General features: G+C 43.4%; 1 protein-coding gene across 1 annotated transcript; it reads left to right on the top strand.

The window, feature by feature from the left end:
• The first annotated feature begins 314 nt into the window (after nucleotides 1–314).
• cbx4 (chromobox homolog 4 (Pc class homolog, Drosophila)) lies at nucleotides 315–9,237 on the top strand. Its single transcript, XM_058049021.1, has 5 exons — nucleotides 315–2,431; nucleotides 2,515–2,558; nucleotides 2,919–2,984; nucleotides 4,461–4,527; nucleotides 6,083–9,237. Exons 1-5 carry the CDS (start codon nucleotides 2,363–2,365, stop codon nucleotides 7,631–7,633), a joined length of 1,797 nt encoding a protein of 598 aa, XP_057905004.1. The 5' UTR covers nucleotides 315–2,362; the 3' UTR covers nucleotides 7,634–9,237.
• The last annotated feature ends 253 nt before the right edge of the window (nucleotides 9,238–9,490 follow it).

Below are 9,490 nucleotides of genomic sequence, written 5' to 3'. Positions count from 1 at the left end.
ATGTGCCAGTGCATGTATGCACATTTAAATGGACGGATCGAAGCAGTTAGAACCCTCATGTGTTTTAATATCGCGGTGCCATTTCCCCGCCATGCTGTTGCTAGGGAAGCAGGGCGTGTGTGCTCCGCGGCTGAAGGGCATCGGAGAGGGGGCGAGAATAAAAAAAGACACATTCTGCGCAAATTCCAAGTTTTAATCGAGCGTTTTTGCACCCGATTGAGTCCCAGTCTTACATTGTGTGGATTTATGGTGCTAAAGTGTAGAATGGTTGAGTTAAGTTGGTTTTATTTGGCGGCTTTCTGCTCATTACCTTATATGGCAGGGCAGAGATAGATCGTGCCTGTGTGCAATTGGCTGCTGAAGCTCTTGCTTTCCCTTTTAACCCTTAGGATGCTGAATTACTTTTATGGAGAGGAGGAGGAATCCTGTCTGTTACGGCGTGGCTGCTCATTTTGGTGCGTGGGTTTATAACATTTATAAGCGTGCAGAGTGCTGCTGATGAATTTGCATAAGGGGGAAACACATGCTGTGATGTTAAAAAGGTAAGGCCTTGGAAAAGCTGTCTGCAGCGTGTTCAATTAATGGCAGTTGAGCCCAGAGGACACGGCACTGGTCTGACGATTGCGTGTGCGCGTGTGTGTGACCTATATTTGCTCAGTGCAGTGAGCAGATCGAAATGTAAGCCTCTGTTCTGTTTTGCAGACATAAGGATCTTTTTTTTCCCTATTTAAACACAGGCAAGTTGTATCTGATAAAGCCCATTGCTACATGACAAGTCTCCTGGTGTGTTGGAGGGCTCGTCAGAAGCTTTGATGGGCAGCGAGAATTCATAAAACGTTAACACAATCATGCATGTACATCTAATCTACACAAATGTAACAGGTTGTCAAGCATCATGTGACCGCTGTACTCTTGACTCTTACATCTTTGGAACATGCATGTACATTTTGGATCCAATAAGTCCTATGTAGATTATACCAGAGCCTTCTGCACCCAATTTTCTCACTCCATTGTTTTGTATGCTTACCCCCCCTCTAGAAGCTCACCGCTGATGCTGTGTAGGTCTTCTAAGTTCCTTATTTAAAGTGATTCTGCTTAAAATTGACCCGAATGCTCTCAAAACTTTTTCTGCACCCCGATCCTGACACTGTTGCCAGATTGTTGTGTTTCTTCACACGTGAAATCCATTATACTTGCGTGGTACTTTTGAGGTGAACATAAAATAAAAAAACAGGTGAATTTCAGGCACAATCTGGCAGCAACATTTTACAAAAGGGAATTGTCAGTCAATCATAAAAAAACTAAAACAATGATGGCATGTTCAGCGCTTGGCAGTTTAGGAATTTGCACTTTAAAACAAACCTGACGCTTCATTGTTTCTTTAGATAACCAATCTATAAGACATCTACAGTATAGTTGGGGATAAACAAGAGAATTTCTGAGATGATTTAGTCTTTAAAAGTCAATCATAAAAATAATGGCATGTTCAGTGCTCTAAGACGATCTGTTCTAATGTGTTCAAAGTTGGTTTTAACACATTACACTACAACCCCTACACAGTATTATCGTGGCACTTTTGGGGGGGCTACGGTATAAAACAAGCAAATTTCAGGTGCAATTCTGCGCGTTTTGCTGAAATCTAGCATTGTGTACCTAATGGATGATCAATGAAACCTATACAGTATTGATGGAGAGGTTTTGGAAGGGGAAGTGTATAAAACCTGTTTTGGGATCCTCCAACCTTTAAGGGCATCCAGGTCAATTATTGTATAAGCATAAAAGGAGCATAAAACAATGACGTCATGTTCAGTCTTATAAGGTGATTCATTGTGTGTCACTTGATAAGAACAAGCATTAGTGGGGAGCTTTTGGAGGTGTGTTTCTCCAAAGACAGAATAAATAGCTAAAAGGTCGGTTGCTTCTTTTTTGAAAACCTATACAGAAAGGCGTTATGGAGATAAAGTGATGCATATGTGCCATGACACTTAACGCAGTGATTTATTTGAATTCCCACACGTCAAAGAAGAGGGGCTGGAGTCCAACCAGGAGAGGTCTCCACCTCCCTTCCTGACGTCATGCAAGCAAAGACTGAGCTCTTGCACGACTGGATCAGTTCACTACGGCTTGGCTGTGACTGTCTCTCACTCTCTATGCACACTGCCAGGACTGTGTATGTATGTGTGTGTGTGTGTGTGGAGTGTGCAAAGGAGGGGACTACTAGACGGAGCTGGAGGGAATAACACTTTGGATTTGGATACTAAACTGGAAAACTACCAAGCCTGCGCCCTGCCTTGCATTGCTTTGCTTTTGCACACATCGCGTTCGCCGTCTCCTCGTCGCCTGACGTCGGATTGCGGCGAGAATGGAGCTCCCTGCCGCCGGGGAACACGTCTTTGCGGTGGAGGGCATCGAAAAGAAGCGCATTCGTAAGGTAAAGTGGCGCCTGTTCTTGCAGGGGAAACGTATAGAAATGGTGCGTTTAATGCCATATGAATGTTTTTTTTTTCATCGCAGGGGAAGATTGAGTACCTGGTCAAGTGGCGGGGATGGTCTCCAAAGTAAGTCGTGCATTCATATATTAATACATAATTTAACTCATTGGAATGCAAATGAGTGAGCGCATATATGGGCTTTTTGTGTATCTGCGGATGCCTTCACTAATTTATGCGTGGGGAAAAGGGAGGGTAGGCACGGCCATGTAATCCCGTTTTAATTATTTCTGCTCTGCCAACGAATTTGCGAGACAGTGGCGCTAAAATGGCCGACTGGATGTTGGCGCCCGAACACACCACATGCATTTTTTTTTCTAACTCTTCACAATGGTTTGTTATACGCTATCACCTTGGGAGTCACTGATGATGTTAGGTTACCTGTCGTAAATCCTAAATAATGACGGTTATTTTGGCCCCTCCCTGCAGATACAACACATGGGAGCCAGAGGAAAACATCCTTGACCCCCGCCTCCTGGTTGCATTTCAACACAGGTGAGACTTATGCTGCAGGTGGTGGCAGACTTTGCACTATTAAGGCCTCCAGCTCGACCGTGACCTTATATGGGCATAGGGGGAGGAGCTACACCCCCCACATCTCCCCTTGAATCTTGGGAACAGGGCCAGTGAGAGTTCCTTGAGCAAGGACACTCTCCTGAGTATGCTTGGGAGTAGTAGTAGTAGTAGTATTGCATTAAATGACTGACATTAAATACTGAAATATCATTTAGAATGACAAGTGTATTTAAAGAAGACCTACACCCATTTACTCACCACTTAAGTAAATAAGCAGCAAATAATGGTTTTAGTGGTATTACTAAACAATTACTTGGTTGCTGCCTTATTACAACACCATGTTATGATACAGTAGTAAACATTCTAAAACATAGTACATTCAAAGCTGAGATTTATTATTGTGTTAAATGTCATGTTGATTGTGCAGCTGTACCTAATGTAGTGACTAGTGAGGGTTTACTGGAGGACATATTTAGTATTATACACACTGAGGGCTAAATGCATCATGGCGCGAATGACCTAGCAACCAATCAAAAACAATGCCATGCCGTGAAGTTAAATGCTAATGAATACAAATGCACAAAACGTCATGTTTAAGGCTGCAGGAACCCGTGAGACAGAATTAGCATTTATGCTGTCAAAGGTTTACACTGTGCGGCTGGAAGCAAGCAAGCAAGCAGGCATGCATGTGTGTGTCTGGCTCCATCCTGATGGTCATGCATGGAGGGCTGTTCTGTGCAGTGTGTGTGGATTCCTCGCCTTGCTCCCAGAGGATGGGGGAGGGGGGAATCCGACAAGGGAGCCAGTAATTGCCAAATCTTCTGTGAATGGGGAGGGGGGGGGGGTCACCTCGTTCTGATTTTTTAGCATTTGGAAAATAAGCTCTCGACAGTTTATTATCGCAAACCATGATGGTTTGAACATCTGTAGCTTCACGGTGAGATTCGCGGCCTTCATTCACTGCTGGTTATTTATGAGACAGTGATACTGCTGCTGCTTAGTGGCCTTGCCGGTACAACCACATTACACTCTTTATGTACCGGTACTAGCTTTATGTGTTCACTTCCTAAAATAGCTCAGTTCTATTATTTGCCTGTTGGATTATTAGCTTGCATTCATCCCACTGAGTGTTTTTCCAATTTGCCGTTTATCACGTGACCGTCATTACAGCTGTGCGAGCTGTGTAGAGGAGACATGGCAGAAGGGAGGATGTTTTTGAAAGACGAGCAGATATTCTCTTGGCTGTAGCCTTAATTGAATTTCTGCAGGATAATGAGAATACAGTCTGGGATGATTACCATGGAGAGCTATGCAAATAAGGACCATCATGCTTTGCAGAGCCAAATTCCACATTTGACCTTGAATAGGCGGAGGAAAATGGATGACACTCTCATATGACAGTTCGTATTCTATATCATTTCAAATGGTGTTAATAATCATGCTTTGCTTTCACAGGGAGAGGCAGGAGCAGCTGATGGGATATCGCAAACGAGGGCCAAAACCAAAACATCTTCTACTGCAGGTAATATTGACTGGGTCTCTGTGGCAGTGAGAGGCCAGAGAAAGGGGAGGCCGAGTGGGGGAAGGGTTCCTGTCAGGTGTTCTAGAGCTGCTGTTATTATGGTGCGAGTTATTTTTAGTTTTCTTTCAGGCAGAGACATCACTAGGGGGGCGAGAGAGCGAGATTCTCGATCTGGCTTGTCTTCAAGGTTACACCAGCGTGTTTATTATTTCCTGATAAGGTCTGGCTTTGTATGCAGGATGCGGTGGACTTAGTCTTTTTCTACAACATGTTCATTTTAGAGCACCAGCAGAGTGGGAACAAAATGTCTGAAAGTAGTGCTACGCTAATGCTTTTAGGTGTAATGGACCTTGTTATGAAGCAAATGTAGGCTGATTGCTAGTCCTTAGCTGGAGTCAGACGTGGTCAGGAATCAGAGATGAAGCGTGACATGTCTGCTGGCACTTGTCTGACCCAAAGGTCACAGCGAAAGGGTTTTGAACGTTCCACGGCAGTGCCCCTTTGAGGGCCTGAGGGGTCAGTTTGTGCTATAGAAAAAAAGAAAGCGACAAGATGGTGGGTGACTAGCTGGGAATCCTTCAATCTCAATGTGGTGGTTTATGTGTTATCCTTGGAAAGGCATGGATTGTTGTAGGACACAGTGCAAAAGTCTTAGGTCACTGTTGGATATAAGTGAATACATTCCTCACATTTCAGCAACCATTTTATTATATCTTACACAATACTACAGAAAATAGTAAGTGTACAGCTTGTATCACACTATGAATTTACTATTCACTGAAAATGAGTCAACACACAGTCATCGTATAAAAGGCTGGCATCTCAAGTGAGTAGTAGATAATTGTGTTTAGCCTATACAGTCAAGCATGGTAGCGTGCACGAAACATGAATTCCAACAGGCAGTGTGACCACCTGAAGCAGGGCATAATACCTTCCCTGGGCCGCTTGGTAGTTTCCCAGTATGATGATAAGCCCAAACAAAACGATCAAGTGCCTTACTGAGGAAGCTGAAGGTCATGGAGGGGCCAAGTAGGTCCTCTCCAGACCTGACCTCACCTACATTGTAGTTCGAACATCATAGATTACATAACCTTAACGGTATATGGAGTCAGCCATGGCATGTCTGACATGACATAGTGAAAAAAGTTATCCTCACATTCTGTGTGGAAGTGGTACTTTTTTGGCTTTGTCCTTTTTCCTCCACTTAGTCTGAAACATTTTAAGCTTAAAAAAATACATTGGAGGCTAACTAGTTAGCTCAGTAGCTTGCTATCTACTAGGAGTGACGGCCATCTCTTACATGTCCCTGTAGTGAGACTGTAGTCTGTGCATTACTGTTGCGCAATGTGGTGTAAAGAAAGAATAATAGGAGGTAAAGAGGTGTTATTTCATGTCTACAGGGCTCTAATAATGGGGAAAACCATTAACAGGTCTCAGACTCCAACTATGAAATTATTGCGTTTATTAATATAGAATCCTACTTCGCGGAAATGTACCTATCTGGCCTTTTTAGAATACCAACACTATTTCCAACATATCTTGTCTCTTCTCAAAGGTACCCTCATTTGCCCGGAGATCGAGCATCCCCGCAGGTTTGGAGGACACATCTCCAGATGTAGAAGACTGCCCCAAGTCCGATCCCGTCCCGGTTCAGCGTCCTCAGCCCCAGCAGTACCAGCTGAACAGCAAGAAGCACCACCAGTACCAACCCAGCAACCAGGAGGTCCCTGCAGACCAGCTCACCAACAGCAAGAAGAAGTACATCTACCAGCTGAACAGCAAAAAGCACCATCACTATGAGCCTGACCCAAATATGTATGATGCCCAGGCTTCAAGGCTCAAAAAGGTGGTCAAAGTTCAGGAAACAGTCGGTAAACCAGCCAACCCTGGCTGGAACCTGCCTCTGGCGCTGCAGCAGAAATGGGTTCGTGACAAAGACACAGGCTGCTTGAGTAAAGTCAAAGAGCTGGCAGTGGAGGTCAGGAAACCTGCTCCCAAAGAAGCCGAAAGTGAACATGCCCTTAAGCCCGATCCTAAAGATGCAACCCTGCCCAGTTCTGTCAGCAGCAAAATGAAGATAATCAAGAATAAAAACAAGAACGGACGTATTGTTATCGTCATGAGTAAGTACATGGACAGTCATAAAGTGCATGGAGCAAAGGGCAAACACGGGGAATCGTCAAGCGGAGAGAAAACCCAAAGTGGGAGCGAGAACAATCCAGCACACAGAACCAAAATGGTAGAGAACGGTATTCCCAAAGAGATCTGCAGCAGTAGTTCCCTCCCTGCTGCAGATCACCCCCAAAAGTGTTCCCCAAAGGACAGACACTTCTTTAAACCATCACCAAGCACAGCAGAGGAATATAACACAGAAGTGGCTCGCGGTCAGGCGGACTTACCCGATGATCTACCCCTACAACTGACTGCCAGCTCGCCTTCTACAACTTGGCCGGCTGACGCAAACATCCCCACCCCGACAATTATGGACCACATTAGGATTCCAGCCTATCCCAGTAGCCGGAAGAGAAAACTCTCCGACCCTGTGGATGAGAGGAGTGTTTCCAAGAGTTCTCTGGCTTCTAGAAACCTCAGTGTTCCCAGCACTGGGGTTGGTCCACCTCAGGACAAACCTATTGACCTTCACTGTCGTGGACGTAGCAGCACTACTGCATATGATCCAATGGACTGTTGTGACCAAGAGGAACCCATGGATCTGAGCTGCCCAAAGACAAAGAGGCAGACTAAGTCAGAAATCCCATCTGAACCTCAACCGGAGCTGCAACCTGAACTTAAACCTCAATCTGAGCCGCTACCTGAACTTGAACCACAACCCGAAACCCAGCCTGAACTTGAACCACAACCCGAACCCCAACGTGAACTTGAACCACAACCCGAACCCCAGCCTGAACATGAGAAACAACCTGAACCCCAGCCTGAACTTGAACCCGAACCACAACCTGCTGGCAAGGATGTAAGGCAAGATACGCAGAAGTCGACGAAAGAAACATCTGCTAAAAAGATCTGTCCTTTCATGGGAAACATCATCATTACGGACATCACCACAAATAGTCTGACTGTCACCTTCAAAGAATATGTTTCTTTCTAAGGAACGCTTGAAAGCAACTGACACTGTCCATATGTGCATACTGTAAAAACATGGGAGATTTTGTACATAAGCAAATTTATAATTTATAATTCAAATTCAATATGTTTCTTATGATGTTTTATACTGTAACTTCTGAAACGTAGCCCAAGCAAGTGCCCTCGAGGATTTGAGTGAATACATTCAAGAATCCGTTTATTTGCTGTTGTTTCATACCTGTACCAAACTTGTAATCTTGAGATGTATGAAGGTTTATACGTATTTTGTATTGATTAACATGGATTATTTGAATTCCTGGTGTGCAGTAGAGGGAGGAACATGGCAGTTCAATAGTGATCGAAGATCAAAGCGACAGCACTTAATTCCATTTCCATCCCTCGATTGTCATTTACCTTCATTATGAGTGGATAAACTGCTGCTCTTTTTCATTGATTTTTACTTAATTTAGTGATGGGTGTAATTAATAAATCAGGTAATCGGGCACTACTAGCTCCAACCGGCGGAGGTGCTTTTTTTTCGGCTTCGTAACATCAGCCGGTGAAGCAAAGCTACAGTCACAACAAAATTAGGACACCCAGTTTGTGTAAGCAAATGCTTCTACTTCTGAAAAAAGTGTGAACATTCGTCAAAACATGCACCCATATTGCGTTGCCTGTGCTATTATTTTTCTGACAAATATTACCAAACATGTTGGCACTGTTATTAAATGTCAATGTTTGGAAACCTTTAAGTTGAGTTGACTCACACAGCTCAAAGCGAACTCCAAAACACCCACTGTACTGTAGACATCACTATGAAATTTGGTACACACCTTTGACAAGCACATGCGAGTGAAATTATAGCAAGATTGGTTGAAAAACACGACCGGCATCAATCAAAATGTCTTTGCAGGGTCATGGGCTGGACTTAGCAACTGACCATTTGTCTAATTATATCTTTATTACATGTCTTCCAAAAAGGGGGGTGTCCTAATTTTTTTCTCATGACTGTACATCCGCTCAATGGCAACCTCTATGAGTAGCGTTAATCTGATCAATATGACAGATAAACATCAAATCGGTCAATAATGTCAAAGAAACTGTTCCTGTTAGGCACTTTTTTCAAACACGTGATTCTTGGATTATACGATGGATTAACACTGTTCATCTCAGTTTACCGCTCAAAGTTTACTAGTTTTATTGTCGTTACGTGTTCTGATAAAAGGCATGTGACTGCTCTTTGCTAATTACTGATGAAATGTGACTCGTCAAAGCTTGGTATAGACAATAGTCTACAGTGCGCACGGGCTGTTTATGTTGATGCTGCTTAGAATGCTAATGTTGAATCTGTTGGATGTACAGTCAAAAATCACCTTGTACGCACATTGAATGCAAACACCAGTATGACAATGCTAACGTTCTATGAGAATGAAATGGAAGAGTGCATATTTATTTGTCATTAAAAAAATAAGCTGCAAGTGATCTTTTAACAACCGTTTTTTCATTTTTTTTTTTGCTTTAATTTGCTCTGCTTTCTTGCACTCGGTGAAAAGGACTGTCAAGAAGTTGGAGAGGGGAGTTTGTTGGCTTACTGCTGTCGGCACAGTTTCACAATAAAGAAAGAGAAGTTCCTAGTAATGGTTGGCAGTTGCTGTTTGTTTGCATACACTCTAACCTTGCTATGGCTTTTTACTTCTACTTTTAATCGTCAACTACAAAACAAAAGATGTTTCATTATCACAAGTGATCCTGCACAAAGGCCACTTAGCACAGCCTAACAGTATTTAAATGTTATCTCAACATTATGGTAGGGCAGGGTGTTGCCTTAACCCTTTGTAGGGAACTCACTGAAATATACTAGATGTCTATTTGGCCTTTCTTT

This window comes from Doryrhamphus excisus, chromosome 15, assembly GCF_030265055.1.
Source record: "Doryrhamphus excisus isolate RoL2022-K1 chromosome 15, RoL_Dexc_1.0, whole genome shotgun sequence".
NCBI classification, from domain to species: domain Eukaryota; kingdom Metazoa; phylum Chordata; class Actinopteri; order Syngnathiformes; family Syngnathidae; genus Doryrhamphus; species Doryrhamphus excisus.
Note: the sequence above shows the minus strand (reverse complement) of the source record. Positions and strands in the feature narration are given on the sequence as shown.

Bases quoted from the DNA above. Each gene is read 5' to 3' on its own strand.
- cbx4 (XM_058049021.1), top strand. From the start codon at position 2,363: ATGGAGCTCCCTGCCGCCGGGGAACACGTCTTTGCGGTGGAGGGCATC. The intron at 2,432-2,514 runs GTAAAGTGGCGC...TTTTCATCGCAG, and splicing joins AAAAGAAGCGCATTCGTAAG to GGGAAGATTGAGTACCTGGT. The intron at 4,528-6,082 runs GTAATATTGACT...CTCTTCTCAAAG, and splicing joins CAAAACATCTTCTACTGCAG to GTACCCTCATTTGCCCGGAG.